This window comes from Caloenas nicobarica, chromosome 8 (genome assembly GCF_036013445.1).
Source record: "Caloenas nicobarica isolate bCalNic1 chromosome 8, bCalNic1.hap1, whole genome shotgun sequence".
NCBI lineage: Eukaryota > Metazoa > Chordata > Aves > Columbiformes > Columbidae > Caloenas > Caloenas nicobarica.
The window spans coordinates 10,174,639-10,195,131 of NC_088252.1; the positions used below are offsets into that span (position 1 = coordinate 10,174,639).

General features: G+C 42.3%; 1 protein-coding gene across 1 annotated transcript in view; it reads right to left on the reverse strand.

Annotated features, from left to right (window-relative positions):
• Positions 1-20,493, reverse strand: part of EPHA4 (EPH receptor A4) — a 103,397-nt gene that overhangs the window by 19,889 nt on the left and 63,015 nt on the right. Inside the window, exons 6-9 of the mRNA XM_065640495.1 lie at positions 7,850-7,974; positions 6,486-6,645; positions 5,304-5,415; positions 39-97 (exon numbers count right to left, since the gene is read on the reverse strand). Of these exons, the coding sequence (XP_065496567.1) occupies positions 39-97; positions 5,304-5,415; positions 6,486-6,645; positions 7,850-7,974 (456 nt within the window). The remainder of the gene's footprint in view (positions 1-38; positions 98-5,303; positions 5,416-6,485; positions 6,646-7,849; positions 7,975-20,493) is intronic.

Sequence of the window (20,493 nt, forward strand, 5' to 3'; positions counted from 1 at the left end):
GAACCGAATCAAAAAATCCAAGCATCGCTGCCTTTTACCTTGGTTCAAATGTTTCTCCTCATCTGCCTCTTGCTTAGCCTTACTGTACTTACTGCGCCTGTCAAAATGAAAAAAGAGCATTACAGTTCAAAATAAGTATCTTTGAGACAAGCTCAGTCTTCTTAACGTGCCGAGACTTGAGTTGTTTGCACCTGCCACGACCTGTGCTCAGCAGCTCCCCTGCAACAGCCCTGACACAACACACACTGGTGGGGTGGGACATTCCGCTCCCCAAACTGCTCTAAGGGGTATTGGCATCAACAAAGCATCAAGCAAAACACACGTCTCTGTGTTTGCATCTCAGCATTTAAAGAAAGAAAAGAAAGCTTGCATTTAAACTACTTTTTCTTCAAACGTATATTTGCAATTCTGTGCAAAAAAAGGACCTATCGTGTGGATTTAAATGCTACAACAGCGGTGTTTTGGTAGATCGATTTTCAAACATAATTAGGCAAATGCCAATACCAACACACTTATTTAACTGCAAATTTTAAACTGGAAACGGTCTAGTAACATAGGAATCAGAATGGCAGCAAAAAAAAAAACCAACCCCAAACAACCCTGACAACCAAAAATGCAGATCCCCAAAATTTTGTTTGTTCTTTTAATCACTATATAATTGAAGGGGGTAAAGAACTCCTGACAGCAGAGCTCCTCTACTAACCCTCTGAGTTGGAGACAATAATGTAGTGTAGTATGTTAATTCTACAGATTACTATTTCTTCACCTACACACATTATATTGTATCCAGTTATGCATTTAATTAGTTCAGCTTTAAACTTCAACGGATAAGTGGCACCAAGAATAGTTAATACAAGAAGTTAGTCTGTTAGGGAAGCTATTGAGAGGTCCACTCAGTCCAATGTGTACTGAGATTCCCCAGCATCTAATGGTTTGTAGATGTAGAGATTAGACTTGGACTTTTCCCCGCCATTCCCTGGAAGTTCAGACCCAGGCATAAGAACAGACATTGCCAAAGCGAAGGGCTTATTTTTGCTCACTCCTCAGTTTGTCCCGTCCTATGGAAGTCCTAGTCTCCCAGCTAACTGGCAAGAGCCTGGGCAGGTGTGAAGAAGAGGGAAGGCAGAAAGAGAAACCAAGGCTGGGGAACAGAGGCAAGACTGGCACTGCCTGTGATGTGCAACCTGCTGCCTGCAGAGGGACTGGAGATGGCCAGGCCTGTCAGGGACACTGGGTGAGACCGGGTTAAAAGTCTGAAAATGGTGAATGGGTAGAGGAGGGTGAGAGAAAGACCTATCAGGAGATGTGAGTTAAAAGGGGTCAAAAACTCACAGGTAAGAGGAAGAAAACAGATGACTGAGAGCCTCACTTGCAGCAAATTTTCCTGAGTCTCACCATTCCCCTCTTGTCAGCAAAACCTTCTGCCCATTAGCAAGAAGCATCTCACTTCCCACTCTGCAACTGGCCTGCGGGGAATGGCAGCTTCCCACCCTCAGCTGAAGGGCCATTTCCCAGCCTTTGTCTTTGCAGTCTTTTAGCGCTGCGTCTTAAAGCCACTATGCTAATAATAAAAACTATATATTAACCATGAAACAAAAGGAAAAAAAATCCTGTTTGACAAGTGAAGACTACCTGATCTTTGAATCAAGCCTCGCAGCTCCCAACAACATCAACAGGACTTGTGTTCAGACATTAAATGCAGGTACACATCCAACCATAAACGGTTGGGAGCTTCTTTTCTTGATGAAAGTCAATTAAACGCAGATGGCTCCGAATCAGAAGAAGCAACATTATTAAAAACCACACTGGATCCAAACATCAATTTAAACCATTTATTCGCCTGAGGACTTACAGCACTGGTATAATAAAGCCGAGTTAAATAAAAGGACTACGTTCTGCTCCTAGTTACCGAACTGGTTAACAAGGAAAAGGCTGCACGAATCTCACCCAGTGCCATACGGCACCAAGTCAGCTAAGGGGATCTCAGAGATGGTTTCAGGTTTTATACAACTTCTCTCAGAGGAAAGAAAAAAAAAGATTCTGCCTTTTAAACAGGACCCCTTCAAATTAATTTTATTAAAGTTCAGGCGCAGATGGGACATAGGTAACACAAACAGGCTTTGCATGAAAGCATTTTAGGTATGAAAAAATGCTCTTTATCTTATTTTTAAAAGTACAAGCACCCTAACAACCAATAAAAACATAACCTTCCCCACTAAAATCCAAAGACATGCAAAAAGCAAAGGAAAACAAAGGGATTACTGTTCAAGCAATATAATTGTAGCTTATTAACTTTACGTAATACCTTCCAAACTAACTACCTACTTCCACTTCTCCCCGTGTCACCCCTTGACCTCTCCTGCTTGGCTGGGGGCAGGACACTCCTGTGTGCCATTGTCCCCAGCGCAGCCGGGGAGCCCCGTGCCATGGGGCACACAGGGCTGGAGCTGCCCCCCGGGGCTGCTCACCTGGGAGGCAGAAGGCAGCCTTTGTCACAGATCTGAACCCCGTAATTACAGGGATTTGGGCGGTGGTGGTGATTAAATAGCCAGCATTCAGGAAGAGAACACAGAAGCTTTCAGAAAGCAGAAGGGTCAGAGACACAGGCAGATCTACAGGTGGGGGAAGTGATGAAGAGGAGGTGACAACGGAGGTGAAACAGGACGGATGCAGGGCCACAGCGCTGCACCCACCTCCTCCTCCCCACACCAGAGAGGGGCCGGGTGCCACAGGGCACCCAGCACAAGCAGCCAAAGGTGGGAAAACACCTCCAGCTGCTCATGGAGCTGAAGATAAATCACTCTATCAATCAGAAAAATTTCTGACAGAAACTTTTAGACGGCCAGAGGATTCCGTAGGGCCATCTAACTCTACACAAGCCCTTTTAGAAAGAGGGTCTTTCTGTTTCAGACTTTCCTAAATCCTTTACAACTCTATTCGAGATATTCTAATTTCAGTCAGCGCTCCTGCAAGGCGGGGTTTAGAAACACTCATGCCACCTCCTGAGCTCTGCTCTACGGATATGCTCATCTTAAGCTCAGTAAATTTAACCTTACATTTAGGCAGACTAGTTCTCATGTTAACACAAACGCCATGGTTGCAGGACAGAACCAAGCAGCTTGAGCTGCCTGAAGGCAAATTCCTTTGGCAAATTCTGTTGTAAGATGAATTTTGGGATCTGAGCAATGATTTGAAAAAATGTAATGCTAAATTAGTAGTAATAACCCAGAGTTCAAAAGTGGGCACCTACAGCATATGCCCAGTTCCTACATTTGGCTCGTGGATGCAGAGAGGCCATATCTGCAGGCCAAAGCATGGTTTTGATTGTAAAAATGTGAGTTTTAGGTCATGGCTAGATTATAAAACCTCCTTGTGGGGACTGTATGGACAGAAAAGCTTTTTCTTATCTGAAGTCATTTTGGAAAAAAAGTGTAATTATTTTGCTATTAACTTCTGCTGGTGTAGGAACATCATGAAATATCCCCAAAGCCCACACCTCTAAATGACATTGGAAAAGTGGCTAAAATCATTAGAGCAATAGTGAATATTAAAGCAGATTCTGTTTACTGAGGGCTACTTCCAGTTACTGGAGAGCTGTGTATTGAGGAAGGCTATTAATTAGCAAGGCACCAGGCATTAGTATGCACAGAGGAGTTTCACTGTCCTATTATTTCATTCATCTCGATTTGTCTTTCCCCTTCCATGGCCTCCCTGAGACCTACCAGTGCAGAGCTACGGGACATCTCTGAACCCACGGCCACCAGGATACTTTTATCTCCATTCCTGCCAGTACTTGGTCCAGCTTTTTGTCCCTGCTGTCCACCTGCTCTTTGTCCTGTGTTGCTCCCAGTGCAATGCTTGTGGGCAGGGATAACCCAAGAGACAGGCTGGGCGGTGTGAGGACCTGCCTGAGCGCACCCACAGCAGCCAGTCTGTCAGCTACCTGGCTCCAGGCAGCCTTTCCTCTGACAGCTTTATGGCCGATACTAAAGAGAATCAATACGAGGGCAAGGGGTTGACATTTCATTTTCTAAAAAGTGATGCATTGAGGGCCAATCACCAAGCAGTGTTTATCAGGCTTGGGAAGCGACTTTTTTTATAGGGGGAGGAGAGGAAGGAATCATCTCAAAGCAGCTCGACAGGCTCAATTCTCCAAGGTGGCGACTCATAATTAGAAATCCAATGTATCCTGCTATCAATCCTGCCTTAAATAATAAAGTGATCAATAAAAGCAGAGAGGAGATTAAGTCATCAAGCTCAGTGATGCTATTTGCTGTTGCAGTGGCTTTTAATAAACCTGTCTCTCTTCATTACATTTTCATATGTTCTGCTCTGGTTTCTCCTTGCCAGCATGGAGGCTTTGAGTTGAACACCCACAGAAAACTGTAAAAATGCATGTTTACTTTCCAGGTATTACAAACATAGTGACGTAAGTGCTTTCTAAGACAACATAAATTAAGAGAGCAAATCAAGAGGAATTTATCTGCATTTATAGCTGATGCCATTAAACTGATCAACAGAAACTGACAAAATGTGAATCCCTTAGATCCAAGACTTCAGATGCAAGTCATGATACATTCAGTTTTATCTCAGAATTACACTGAAGCAAAACCATGCTGATCTTTTTAAATGAGACTGAACACAAAGATGAAGACAGAAACACTTGCGCTGTGTTTCTGCTACCCTGTCCTCCCACTCTCAGGATTGTTCTTGATGCCTGGGTTGCATTTGGGAGAATGAACAAGAAGTTGGTGGAAGGTTATGGTCCTGCTCTCATGAAATAACCATCAATCCAGTCTGCTGTGTTACTGCATGTGATGCTGAATGACTGTGGCTTCTGTTTTACAGTCATATGCACTCACACTGGAAGGACTAACCCAATAAGACTAATGCAGACTCATATAAACACAAAAATCACTAGCATAGCAGTCTGGTGGCTTAGTTCACAAGAATGCAGTTGTTTATTCCCTGTCTATGAGGAGTGAGTCCAAGAAAATCTACTGTACCCATACCCATTAAACTTAACTTCAAATTACACTAACCGCAAATCTCTATCTGGCTTGCTTCTCAATGCCAGTTATTGGAATCAACTTTGCATTTGAAGGGCAAATAGAGCTGGAACTATTGCCATTACATCACATACTGCTTGGTTCTAATGTTGAGAAGATCAAAGCTACATGGGAGAAGGCTTGTAATGCAAATGCACTGTTTATGATGCTAATCAAAGAATTTAGCTTTGTTTGGAGGAGACAAAAAGCTCCCTCATGAAAGAGAGAGGGGGAGAGAGAAGCTTAAGTTCTTACCTCCTGCTGATGACAAAGGCTGCAATGAGAATGACCACAAGAACTACACTGCCAGCCACTGAAACAAGAAGCACTGTGGGATTGGTACCATCGCCAATGATGGGGGAAGGAACTGGAAACAGAAAAGGCAGCATTAGTGTCAGATACCCTCAAAACATCAACCTAGGTAGCACTCAATGGGGCTTTCTGGCTTGTGAAGGCAGTTTAGAGTAGCACTCGAATCTACTTTCAGGCCTTTATTATATAGTCATTTGATACAATTTTCCAACAGGGCCCTAATTAGCGGAAGACATGATGTTTGATAATGATTTGGGGAACTTCACTGGGAACAAGACTCCCTCTCCTTCTCCCCTTCAGTGTTTCTCAGAGGGTAGAATGGCTATTTTTTTTCCATTTCTAATTGCTTTCCACTCTTCTTTCCTCCTCCTTTTTCTCTCAGTGGGGCCAGATGATCACTCCCCAACTGACGCAAAGAGAATAAGTTATTTTAAAATGTCTTCCCTCTTCCTGCTGGATTATTTTCAGCTGTTAACATCCTAAAGGATGTTGTCACTAACTGGCATGATCGTACATTGATATAAACAGATCTGTACGTCCAAAATAAAATAAGCTTGGTCACATTGCCTTCCTGCCACTGAAAAGCAAATATTTTGGGGGCTAAATTTGCATGTTTCCTTAACAAAGTGAAAAGCTCTACTGACAGCATAATTTGAACATTCTGTCTTTATATGACTGTTTAAGGAAAAGTGCAAATATGTCAGCTGTTGTAGGGTACCTAACTGCTCTATGTCAATAGCTAGCAAAGGGGAACGGGGTTCTATTCTCCTGCAAATGACATATTCCAAAAACATGTGCAAACATCTACATTTACAATACACAAAACAGGTACATAGATCTCTCAAGCACCAACGGCTTCCAAGTGTTTATAGGGTGTGTGTCTCCTTAAGCCACACTGAAGTATTTTCATTGTTAGAATCTAGAATATATTAATAGCACATCTAATAGACGTGTCAGGTCAGATTCAAAGCATCACTAACAGTCATGCAGCCATGGAAGAGCATATTCCTAGAACAGACACACCACGGTCCAAGCATCCAACTGGAACCTCCCAACGCACAGCTCAGTTGCATTTGTGCTCTTTGCTCCAGCGAAAGAAAAGGAGATCAGTGGGCATGTCATTACCTGTGTTAGTTGTGAACTCAAACGGTCCACTGAAGTCTCCATAACCTGCTGCTGTCCTGGCCCGCACGTGAAATACATACGAAGTCAGGGGGTTCAAGCCTTTGATGTCCGTGTTCCTGGAGGCTGTTTTCACAATGCGATAGCTGCGCTCGTTTTGGTCCTAACAACAAAAGAACACAGTGGTGACCAAGTGAAAATGCCGCGCTGCACCATGAACTGCTGCACGGTGAACCGTGGAACACCGCTTCCCTGCCAAAACTGTCACGATGAAAGGTGAGTAACAATGATGGAATTCCCAAAATATGTCCCGAGGGCTCCTGCTGTTGGCCTTGCTCAATATCCCCACACTGCGTGCTGCACAGAGCAAGCCAAAAAAGGGTGACGAGGCAGTAGGTATGATGCTCATATATCACTGATTATTCAAGAAATCACACAATGAAATCCTTTGGAAAATAGCCAAACCTTCAAATAGGATCCTCTTGATGAACGAGCAACATTTTACTCACACATGCTGGCACTTTCTTTTTCTTCTCACCAGACAGGAGCCATATTTATATAAAAAAATGATTAAAATATTTTTAAAAATAAGAGAGTTAGAAAATGTCTTCCAGAAAGTCCAATCTTAAAAGCTATTCTATTTTTGGCTGGAAAATCCATCTGAAAATGTAGTAACTAGGTTCTTTGCAAATCAGATGCCTTTTAAAGCACGTGTTAGGGAAGCAAATATGTGATTATCTTTGTAAAAAAAATTTACAAGTATCCATGTGTGTGCGAGAGAGAGCGCATACAAGCAAGAGCAGGTAATTGTTCATTTTTGCAGAGAACCTTCAAATAAAATAGCTCTTCTCATAGTTCCATACTTGAGGAGTTATTTGTAGGAATAACATCTCTTTCTAACTTGGAAAGTATGAAGAATGTAATTTTCTTTCCCTATTGTCTATTAAAAGCCATCCAGCCCACACTATCATGTGAAGCAGAAGCTATCGGCAAACAGATTTTCTTATTATTATTACTGTGTTATATACTTCATTATTTTGCTTCTGTCTATGAAGTAAAGCTAATGTCTCACTTCTGCCCAACATTATTGATTCTCATTATAAATATGCTTGCTACAAAAGCGAGCAGTTCCTAGGTAGGAAAAAATAACAAAATAAACTCGTACCATACAGCTGGAACAGCCTATGAGTCTCATTCTTTCAAGCCACCATTCAAGTGCATGAAATCCTTAATTGGATTTTATTAAACTGAATCTATTTTGTTTCAAACGACGGAATCCTATCTGGAAATAAACTGTAATGGAATGAAGTAAAAAGCTCTCCTCAAACCCAAACAAAATTCCTTGCTTGTCCATTTCTGAACAGTACCTTTTCATAGTATTTGACTTCATACTCCAGGATAACTCCATTTGGCCTGTCAGGTTCCAGCCAAGCCAAGGCAACACTGTGCCTTGTTATCTCTTTAGCCTGGATCAAAGCAATTGGGGATGGAGCTGCCAGGGAAAAAAATACAAATATATAAGCAATAATTTAATTTTAAAGTTTTTAATCATAGCTTTCACAACATGAGCATTTTCAGAAACTGTGTTTTTCTTGCAGGAGGGTTAGAAGCATTTAAGTATTTCACCAGTTTTCTCTTAACAAAATTGCATTTAATTCCTCTCCAATAAAGGTTTTAATTGGATTCTGGGCAGTACTAGACAGGCAGGTTTGAAGTAACATTACTCTGAAATGCTCACAAATCCCTCTGATAGGGTAAGGTACCAAAAGATTCTGTCTAATTTTTCTCCTTTCTTAGGCATAGTACATAGACTTATACTATTGTTGTTGTCCATAGTGATTCTCTTCTTCCGTCTCCTAAAATTACCTGATGTTACTTCATTAGCTATTTGCTTTACAGAACTCTGAAATCCTGAGGAGCCAATCTGGTTTTCTGTAAAGCTGAGAAAATATTGCCACTGAATTAAGTAAGACCAGAATAAAGCTGAATACATATGCATTTGGACCCTCCCATGAAAACCAGGAAACTTGTATTTCAAGAGTCTGAGCCAATTTGTGCTTCCTAACTTGCCCTGCTGACGCCCGAGTCTGTGAGCAGTCCCTGCAGAACGAGGAAGCTCAGCGCCCAAGGGCCAGATTCTGGCTTTGATAGCTCCTTCCCAGCCAGAAGATATCAGAGATTGGTCCTTTGTGTACCAACCTGGCATCATCTGACCCTGCCCCATGTGGTCCTATATTGATGCGATGAATAGAAAAAGCAGGATTACGCTGCCAAGGGTAAGGGCTGCGTGATTTTTGGAAAAACTCTCCCTAGCAACAAGCTCAACTCAAAGATCCTTTAAACTGTATCTGTGTGCAGTAATAAGGGCTGCAATGAAGAAGATAATGGAAACCATCGCATTGTGCACCCTGCACGGAGCCCCTGCTAATGCTGAAGTTCAGGTTTTTGACTGGCTGGAGGACAATGCATTCTCCCTTTGACTGTGATAGCAGCAGATTCACGGCTGCGCTGGGGGAACCGGTTTTCTGAAGATTTATGAACCCGGCTGCCCCTTTCTTGCTGTTGTGTTGCTGTGTGGTCACATCTCGAGCCAGCTGTTATCAAGTTCTTTTGATGCTGACAATAGCTGGTATAAATGGCGGAGTCTCCAAGGATAAAAAGGGACATTCATGAAATTTTTAATCTTATCTAACAAAGCTGTCCTGTATAACCAGAGATTAGAGGTCTTCCTAAATTGAATATATTTCTTCTTTTGTCCCCTAAAGCTGTAGACATGTTGCTCTTTTTTTTTCCCTCTTTTTCCTTTCTTTTTGTTTCTTTTTCTACTCTTAACTTTGAGATGATGATTCATGAAAACGTTAGAGAGTAAAAAGTATCCTTGAAACATGCATCCTTGAAAACGACCAAGAAAGACAAATAAATAAAACAGTCACAAAAAATGAAAGGAAAATTGAATGTTGAAAGCCTCAAACCTACTTGACCGTATCGGACAGTTCTGATGGAAGTGAAAATAACCAGTAGACGCCGCACAGTCACAAAAGGGTGTCTCCTCTTGATGTGAAACCATCAGGGAGCTGCTTCCCGATTTACTATTTGACAGTTTGGCATCTCTGTTAGAAATGCCTCCGGAACCTTTCTCTCTTTTTCATTGTCTGTCTCTCACAGGCAAAGGCAAATACTGGATGACAGAGGAGACTATAAACGCAGCCAACAGGGAGGGTCCAGGTGTGCTCCATCAAATTATATCTGTGGTATGACTGAGAACCTGCTTAATAACCTCACAGTTCCTCAACAGAGAATCTGACTTTTTTCCCCCCTTTGCAGTAAGAATACCACTCAGTTGATAAATTAGAAAAGAGATTAGTTACCCTAAAACACACAGACGTGACATTACTGATAAACCAACCAGAGAGAAATCTGCTTAGTTAATCGGTGCCTCATGCAGGGCAGACAGGCAATTCTTTTTACTGAGAATCTGCCACTGATGCTGGTCTGACCTCAAGAATTGCAGAGAGAAAGTTCAATTTCTTTCTTTTATCCCTGTTTTAACCTCCTTGGCTTCCCATTTCATTTCTGCGGGCATTTATATTGGAATTCAGAGCGTCCTTCAATATTACGCTGGTAAATGCTGTATGAAAGCGCATTTCTTCTCTGTTGTAAAATGCCTATTTGCAGCAGAAGAATATATATTAACTATCTCTTCTTGTGGAATATGCTTAGCTTTATACAGTTTGACAAGTGCTTTCTTATGTCTCTCCAAAAATGGACAGCTGATCCTTGGCACTACATCCTACTGGAATAAACAACCTGGTCCTGGCCTCCAGGACACAGACAGGGCTTGTACGTCCATTCCTTTGTTACTCCTTACAATTACAATTGTAAGAATGGCTGTAGTTTTTCCTTCTTGTCCTTTATATGCAACTTCATCCTGCTTAACTTTTATTTTATTCCTTTGTCCTGTGTTACGCAGATGAGCAATTTGTTCGAGTTGTTTTGTTTCGACTCTACGTCTTGCCTCTGCATATGCTATACAAAAATCATAAGAGTGCTGAAGTCCAGCTACAGGATGAAGTACCAGAATTGCAAGAGGCTGTCCAGGAGTTCTTTGATACCTCTGCAGCACAAACCTGTAGTGGTCTATGCAATGGGCCTTGACGAACTGGGCTCAGTAACCACAGGGATTACAACAGTTATCCCACTGCATGGATAAACCCCTTCATTACGAATGCTCCCTTATTTCTGCAAATAGCCAAACAAATCAGGTTGGTTTGTTTCCTTGTTTCACAGGATCCAACAGGTCTGGATCTCCTTGGACATATGTCACCAAAAGGGCGTAAGAGTCCAGTTAGCAGAGTCCAGACAGAGGAGACTCCCACGGCCAGCTCCTCGTGGCAGCCCAGGCGGCAGTCACGGCCTTCTGGGTGAGCTTGTGCAAAATATCCACCTTCTTTGTTCTTCTGCCTTTTGCCTTTAAATTACCTCTTTGGGAAGATGTGAAGACAAACACATAACAGGTTGTAAAATGATGCTTTGATCATGAGCAGAATAAAAGACAGAATCTTCTCCTATATGTGCGTGGGCTAACTGTTCATAATATACACACATTCCTACACAAACATACGGAGGACAGCTTGACCAAAAAGAAAAACGTACACAATTAAGATGTTTGCAATAAGGTCACATAATACTTTTGGAAGAGAGTGGGAGATCACTTGTTCTTTCACTTTTTGCAAATTCCTCCTGCCTGATATTTGGAAAGGTACGCTAAGCGAAAATTTGTTTCTCAATTATCATTGCTTACAATGGCAAGTTTTTCTGGCACACATGCACAGATTGTACATACCAAGCACCAATTCTACCAGAACAGCCCATTTCAGAGGGAAGAACGACGAGGTGTGTTGGTGTCTAAAAAGAGGTCCCCTTGAACAAAAGCACCAAGTGTAACTTTCCTTAGTTCAAAGCTCAGCAGTTCCTCTCCCTTAAAAACCTCACTCCCTACTGATGTGAATGTTGCAATTTTCTTTTATCTACTTCCTCAATAACCTGCCATTAAACACCTACTAGTAGTTTTATTACTGCGGTTCTGAGCTTGTGGCTTACAGAGAGAGAGAGCGAGCACAGATGTACTACAAAAACTTCACCCAAATGCCATAAAGCCATATCCCAAGGCTAATAAGTGCTGAATTATAACAGTTTTGAGGCACTTTAAAGGATGGTAGAAGCAGAGTGTCAGTTTTTCATTACTGGTTCAAATTAGGGAAGGGGGGGAGAGGAAAAAAACCAGGAAATAAATAGATGCAATAAAGTCTCTGGCATGTAGGCATCCGTGAGTGAAAACAGCCCTTTATAAAACTACAACACATCAGTACTCAGATATCAAAGATACACAATGCCCAGTGTTTTAGTGAAGATGCCTTCTTAACCACAGCAGGGTTTACTTTCCACTCCCCATGATTTGAATTTAAATGGATCATGTTTACTCAAGGGGTCTTGCACTGATTGAAAAAATATACCCACAGTTTGTACATTATCTCAGCTAAATTCAAATAACATATTTAAATTTAATTACTTGAAGCTTAGGGGTTTTCATGCCTTTCTTTTTTCCCTCAACTGCACACAACAACACTTATTTGTTCTTATCAATGGCTATGTGCTTTGTTGAGCATCAAAATTAAATGCTTGAAAGCACTAATGATGTTACTGTGATTAAGGGTTTTTACCTTCCAGGGAAGATACTAAAAGCCTGCTCCATTATTAATTACTTAAAAAAAATTCTGAGAATCTAACGCCAGAGAAAAGAAGAAGATCCTAGAAATCAAAGCAAAACAATGAAATATCTTTTATTAATTTGGACAAAATACATTTAAGGGAACCCGGCACATTTTGCGTTTTGTCTTTGAATATCTACCTTGTAATATTGTGGGTTTTTACATGGGATTTTGTAAATTATATTATCAGATAATCTCACAGCAGGAAAAGGATATAGAACACAGAGAATCGAATATGTTTTAATCATTTCTAAAGGCAACATTCTCCAGGCCAGATTCTAGTAATTTTATTCATGTAAGAGAGCAATTTACTCTACTAGCTGCCACACAGACTTCAGATCAAGTGAAGGGAGAAGTACCCAGCCCTGTTTAGTTACATGTACCAGACTAAATTAAAAAGAAAGGAGTTCTGCTCTTTCCTAAGATGCCGATGCTCAGTTTGGCTTCCCGTTGGTCCCTTGGGCCTGTTACCCCCTCTCCTCTCTCTCACCCAGGTAGAAATGCTGCAGGACCCATCTTTTTGAGTACCACCACCCCTGTTCTTTGAGTAGTCCCAGCAAATGGCTTCACAAACAAAGGGGAATGCATTTTAGCATGACTACATTTCCAAACATATGCATGGCATATGTATAAGCCATGTATGTACGTAAGGATAAGCACATGAAAGGGTTTTGCACATGTGAACCTACATGCGCACACGGAGACGAGATGTCTGTGCATGTTGGAAGAAGTGAGCTGGAGTTCGGCGTTCCCGTTCTCTGCGCCCAGGTTGACAACAACGCCTTCTCCTGGGGACCAGTAGGAGCCTGCGGGCTGCATGTGCACTTTAAAAACTATCCACATGCGTATTTTATTTTTTCTCATTATTCCCTCTGTGTAAGTGGAGCAAACATTTGTACTAGTGATGACTGGGCCAGGTTAGGACTTGGACAAGGATCTAGTGGCCTGATTGCTCAACCGAGCCACTGGAAGCCTCCCAAGACATTCCCAAGTCCTCTGTCTTCCCACCGTCTGCCTCGCCCTCCCCCAGGAATGACGACTGGCAGGGAACACCTCCCAGCTTGGAAACTGAGACACGCCAAGGTTCAGGCCAGCATTTTCAAGGTTTAGCATTTAAAGCAAAGACTTTAAATCTACACCACTAGAGTAAAGCGCCCAAGGTTATCCGCCCACACTTGAAAATCCCGGCCGAGGTAATGTGAAGCGGTGTGACAGCTGAGCTTGGCCTCTCTCTCAAATCCCTTCAATCAGCCGTAATACTTCCGAACTAAACTTTCCTTGCTTGTTACTAGAAATTACGCTGCTCAGGAAAAGCACCGGCTCAGCCACAGGATACTCTCATTGGACACTTTCATCCCAGAAGGACAGGCAGAAGTGGTCTTCCCTTTCTTTCCAGGCTCTGCAACCCAGTCACTGCCAAAAATCTCTGAGAAAAACAAGTGACAAGCTCTCAAACCCAGGGACCAGCTCTCATCAGGTATGTTTGTAATGATGTGCTCATAAAGAAAGGGGCTAGAAAATGAGATTTTAAAGACTGTTAACACAGCATTATTATGTTTTAAACATTTCCTCTGTTTTAAAGTTTTCATTTCTTGCCTCTCCCAAAAGAACCTGAGCTACAAATCTTGCCAAACCACAAAAGCTGGCTCTGACTTGCATCAAATCAAAAGCTTGAAGGAAAACCCAGGCTGATTGCAGCAACAAATAGTAGTAGCTGAGGATTATTAGAGTGCTGTATCTATACCACCCTACTCCCGGCTTCAGTTCTTGGAGACATCCACAAAGAGCTTGTGTGTTTTCTGTGTTGCACGTCCAGTTCTGTGTCAGTTTTAGCCCAGGCTACTTCAGCATACCAGAACTGCTCTAATTTAGTTCAAAACAACTACAGGAGCTGAGGTCTGGCCACAGTTCCCTGGGGTTTACATCAAGAACTGCAGTGAGACAGGGGTGACACAGAAGATTTTGCACATCCAGGAGATGGCTCGTTCTGGGTATTAATTTCTGAGGACTAGCCCTTGACAGCAAAACATTATTTTCAGGTACTGGCCCTCCAATTCTGAAGGCCAAATAATGATGTCAGCTAATGCAATGCAGGTCTGGAGCAACTCCAAAGATCTGAATCTGCAACCTGCAATCCCAAATATTGCCTTAAACCAAAAGACTATAGATTCTACATAGCATTTAGCAAGAGATCTGTATTACAACTCAAGCATGGGGTCTGTTTAGTCTGAGAATGGCTTGTTTTCTTTCTGTTAGCTTGCTAAAAAATCCTGTTGGCAGGTTCTGACAAGGATAACTTAATAGCTGCCAACAGAAACATGGCAGAATACTGTGTATTTCCTGTGTGTATGAATGCCAGTTTAAAACAAACAGGAAAACAAGTCTTTCAGATGGAAGGCAATTTATAAAAATCTGTCCGAACGTTACAACCACCGAAACATTTCTAAATGCTTTAACTAGAATGATTAACCCAAGAAGGGTGAACATACCTGGCACTGTGAATTGCTCTAAGAAACTCTAGAGGTACAAGCAATTTGTTAAAACAAGGAATTAGTCAGCAGCTGTCTGACCTGAGCGGGTTTGGAGCCGCTGGTCACAAAGCAGGTCACGTTGCAGTTACTCTTCCCTCTAGTTGAGGTTAGAATCTGACCCAGTATAAACAACAATAAATTCTGTAGCCTAAAGAAGCCAACACCGATGCTCCACTGCATTATATTGAATTGAGAGAAGCAGAGAAAATGGGCCACGCAGTCCAGACAAAGAGAGATTTCCTGTAACTCCCAGAGTTCTCCTTCAGGGCCCAGACAAGTCGCGCTCAGAGGTAGGATCCCATGACCCGAATGTGGGTTGAACACTTCTGGGAAGCATGTGCTGTAATCATCCTCTGATTTCCCAGACGCCGGTCCAGCAAGCACAGCCCGCCAGAAACCACTGATGCTGGGACACAACATCCAGCACCCCAGGGTACAGTGGCTCTGGGGGAGCCAGAAGGAGATACTAGAGACCATAACCTCTAGTTATTAAAACAGATAACCATGTTGGAAACAGGGCATTCCCCGACCACTCAAAATAAGTAGTCTGGAGCAATCTAACCCACTTACCACCATCCCCTCGCCCACACACCCTGCTGTTCCTCCCAGGAAGCCACCAGAGCTAATCCCCCCAGAAACAGCCTGTGCTTCACCTTTGTACTGCTGCACAGAAGGAGGATCTGCTGAGCTGCTTTTTCAAAACAAACTCTTCCGCTCTCCCTCCAGCCCCTTCCACAACAAAATCACAGCTACCCTCAAAGACACATCAGATCCCCCAAATGAAACCCTTGTCCCATTCTCTAAGCCCTTCCTCAAGCCAAGCAACCATCCAGCTGCTCCTCCTCCCATTTCCATCCTCCTGCCCACAGTCAGAAGAATTAAGACATATCTGCATAGACCTCATGGGTCAACAGAGCGAGGGGCTAGAGCTGTTCTTAAATTGTACAGGACCAACAAAATAACTTACTGTATCTGTGCCCTGCAAACCACTTCTTGGGTGCAGCTTTCCAGCCACCTACAGTAGCATATCAACAATCCATAAAAGAATAGCAAAAATATTGACTCTGCTGAATTAATATCCCAAAGGGGCAACCCTTTGTCTCACGTTGCAAAGGACAGGTCTCACCTGATGCCTCATGTCTGTCTCTGTTAACAGAAAGCCTCGTTTCTGCTCCTTGGTGCTCTCTTACCCCTACCACAAAGCCATCTGAGCATATGGTTACCCCAACAGTTATGGTGTAAAGCTCAACCCACTATGGGGCAAATGTGTTATTTAGTACCCAAAGCGACACATCTCCTAATGCTGTTCTCCTTGGTTCTCACACAGTTACTTTTTATTTACTTGAATCACGGACATGTAGATGATATATATATGTGCTAAATAACTTCCTTTCTCACTTTCAGCATTAAGAATATTAGATTTTGTAAAAAGAGCTGCTTAAAAGCCTTTTTGAAATCCAGCCTGCGTCCTATATGCCATTTAGACGCTTTGGAAATACTCAAGTAGCTTCTAAACAAACAAACAAAATGTTATGACTCATTTTGCTAAAGCAGCATTCACTATTTTAATAAATAGATTTGGGCACATTGTCTCATCCTGACTTCTGAAGTGCTACGGTAATAGCAGAGTTAGACTTTGCCATTTGGGTTTCTCAGATCAATCACCCAAAGTCAGAAATGGCAAGAATCTTGGAGAAAGAAAAGATAATAAAATTATAAACATTTTACTTCAGCTGTGGTACACGGCTCCAACAGCAACTGCAGGATGGGTCTCAGTCATTCCCCTCCGAGCCTGCAGCACTCAAACAAATCAAAACCCAGGACTCACCTGACAATAAAAATCACAATTCCCATCTTAACACTTGAAAGTAATAAACTGTTTCCAAGCCACCAAAATTAAGGAACTTCACCTTTATTTACTTTAAGCTCCATCACACGGAAGGAGGCTGGTGCAGAAGTTTTGCCATTAAAGTATTTACATTTCAGCTGGATGACCTATACATTTTAATTATAATTGATATTCAGAGTGTTCAGCTGGAACTCTGGTCGGTAAAGTACCTCCTGTACAAAGGTTAGATGGATTTGACATGACATGATCTCTGCCTCTGGGCTGTTGAGAAACTCTTGAGATTGAATCAAGGTTTAGGTTTTCTGGGCTCACTTAGTAGCACTTTGTGCAGGACACTGGTCTGGCAGCACTTGGTGATCATTAGTTCTGCCAGGATGCTGCAAGACACCTTGCCATGCTACCCCACCAACCTTCCCTTGCTTCAGGGGAAAAAGATACTCTGTGCTTTTGGAAAAGTGCCACAGAGAATCGGACGGCAGCGCACCAGACTCTCACCCTCAGAGCTCTCCTACCAGCTCCTCTCGCTGGAACTGAATTAAGCCCCTTTTCCTCCATCCGCAACAGGCAGATTTCTTCAGGAAATTAAAAATCATAAATAGACCCGATGAGAGAGAAAACTATACTCTGAACACAGTGTTGTTGCAAAAAGCAAAGCTACCTGAAGTTTGTTGTTCATTTAAAAAAGAAAAAAAAAGTGATGAGGGACAAACTGGGGAAGTCTTAAGCTTCCTGAAACACATAAACCTTAAAATTAAAATCTTAGTTCATGATGTCAGTAACTGATTACGTCATAGATGGCACACAATTAAACTTATAAATGGGTTTCATTATTTTGGTTTTATGCCAGATACTGAAAACTAGTGCATTATTCATTTTAAAATGGTGTCAATTAGAAAAACCCCAAATGGAATAAGCAATTAAATATTAAAGGTGGCTGCCTCAGTGGAAAACAGTCAGAAAGATAATTGGTAAAGTTTCCTGTGCAATGCAAGGGCCATTACAAAGTCTGAATAATTTCAATTCTAAAAAAAAAAAATAATAATAAAAAATAACCTCATGGGGTTATGAACATTTGGAGTTGTACAAAGAAATCAGCCATGTTTATGTCCCAGAGGAGTACTGAGATACAGACTGGGCAAATAAAGTCCTGTGAAAACAATAATCCCAAACCAGGTCAGCAATTGCATAGATGGGTCTGTATTCCAAGTGAGGATCTGCATGCCCAGTCTCAGATTCACAGAGGACAGGAGGACACTGAGATCCCACCTGAGCCCCCATGAGCAGATCTCTGCAGCGGGTCGCTCCCCGCACCAGGGCCCCAAAGGTATCACAGGCTGGAACCCACCAGTACACAGCATGGGGACTGCAAAGAAAAATATAATCTTCGTTCCAAACCTGCAATTGAAAAAATATTTCTTCTTCCAACACCATGCAAAGCACTTTTCAGTGTTAGGTCTCTCCTCCCTGTAAGGTTCGTGGTTTTGGTTTTAGTTCGGTTTCGTCATCGACAGGTCCAAAAATCTGATTATCTTCTCATTTGATCCAGAGGAAGCTGGTAAATTCCAGTTACGGATCAGTCAGACTGAAAATCAGCTAGGAAACTCCTGTGCTACAGAGCCCCTCCAACCTGTGATGTTCACACCTTGTAGGTGCAACAAATATAAATGAAAAAATTCTCTGGTTAAAGAATAATGCCACCTGTGTAAGCCGTGCTAAAGAAGCCTCCCTTTGAGCCCAGTCCACTCTCTTCAGATCAGTTCTCCCCAGCACCAGCATAATTGCAGTTTTAACCTTCAGCACGGGCAGCAGCGAAGCAAAGGGCTGAAACGCTCCTGGAAAGGCACCGCTGGATTTGCACTTTGTGTCTGGAGCACGATGGAGAGGCCACGAGCCTCTGCAGCTCCTGCAGAACTCCCTCCCCTCGGCTGCCCTGTCCCAGAGCACCCAGAGAGCCCAAAACCACGGGATTTAACACTCAGCCACTTGCATACTGCAGTTGCTTTCTGTCTTATTTATGTGCATGCACAATATCCTGATAAACTAGAAGGGAGGCTGCAGCCATTCCATCTGCATTCCCGCTAATGCTAAGAAAGATAAATTGAGGCTGATTCACAGGACAGATTTAAAAACGCAGTATGTTATCGAGACAAGCGCAATCTTCCCAGGGAGTCGTTGTGGGTTCTCTTGAAATCATGCCTTTATTTGTTTGCTAAAATAAATGGACACCACACAAAGCTCAATTCGCGTATGAGACATCTCTTCCAGCCCACTATACCTTCCTATTTTGCTTAGCCAAAACTGTCTCATTCTATTATTTATTGATGGAGCCACTTAATGGCACATAGAAAATTAAAAATAATAAAAAGATAATTAAAAAATTCAGTGCTTTCCTTTTAGTCATCAGTAATCCATGGAATTGAAAGACATTTATATCCAAAGCACATTACAGTTTAAGGGGTTTTCTGTCTGTAATAATCCATGGATACCTTCAGTGGTTTTTAATACAGACAAAACCAAAGAGATTTTATGGAACAGTAAAAGTATTTAATAAAAAATCAGAATCAGTCAATTCTCTTTTTAAGACCAGGTGATAGAATTCGATAGCAGGGATAAAAATTCTAATAAATTCTGCAGAAAAAACGATTCAGAAGGCTGAGACAAAAGTTATCATTTCCTTTCAAATCAACAGTAGGACTCTTCCATAAGGGATGTTTTGAACTACAAATGACCAGAGGAGTAAAATACAAAGTGCTTGAGCTTCCTACATCTCTCTAGACCACATTAAAAAAAAAAAAAAAACAAATCCAAACCCACTATCAACTTTTGTTATTATTAGTTTAAAAATCACAACTTTCAGAAGCTGTGAATCTGTTCTCGGAGTGCACTACTGAGAGCTCTGGGACTCTGGCTCTTGAATTTAGTAATGAAGGCAGATTACCTTAATCTAAAGAGACGCCATGAAATCCTTCAAGTAGATGCAGATAGAGGCCACGCATTTGGCTGCTTTGTTTGGGAGGGGAAGCCCACTGGAGCCCTGCCATGATAATAAAGCGCTCCCTGCACGCCTGTTCACACGTGGGGCTAAATCTGAAGTGACATTTCTCAATGAAAGGAGCAGTATTCACTCGTGTGCTCAGCATTTTGATGTCCGCCAGAATCTGGCAAACATGATTATAGAGATCCAGCAGGCATGCCACAGCTCTATTTAGTCCTCCTGGTTCAATGCAATGCTATGCAAAAAATAAATTAAAAATTGCAGGCTGCCTTGGGATGGCATTCTGGGAGTACGGCTTCACGCATATAGATGGATTCAACACATGGTTTTGCAACTCCTCATACAAGGACAGCATGTCTGAAGCAAAGGGGGCTGCTTCACCCACCCTTGGGGGGTCAGTTGAGCATCCTGCCCTCCGAACTCTGAGCCTGGGCAGAAACTTGGGGATTCAGGGACTGGTGATGTTTATTTGTGCTACTCTCCATGGCATTTTAATTAGTAACTGTGCGGATTTAAAACCTTTGAATGGACACACAGGGGCAGTTGTGCAGCCCAGCTTTTGTGTCTCCACTCTCTCAAAAAAATCCTGTTTGAGGACATCAGCAGGAGGTTAATGGAAGCTTTGATAAAGTTCTCCAAAGCCTTTTATTGTTGCTCAACTACAGACTGGACTCTGCTGTCTCTCTGGCTGATTTCCAATTAATTTAGTCCGCTGCGAAAACAACCAGAAAATTCAGAAGCCCATCTAAACATTTGGTAGCCACAAACATTCTTGGGCAAAGTCTCCTTCCATATGAGAATATTTCCTTGCCAAGTGTTTAAGGGGAGTGCTCAGACTGGACGACAAGCTTTGTGAATGTGAAATGTC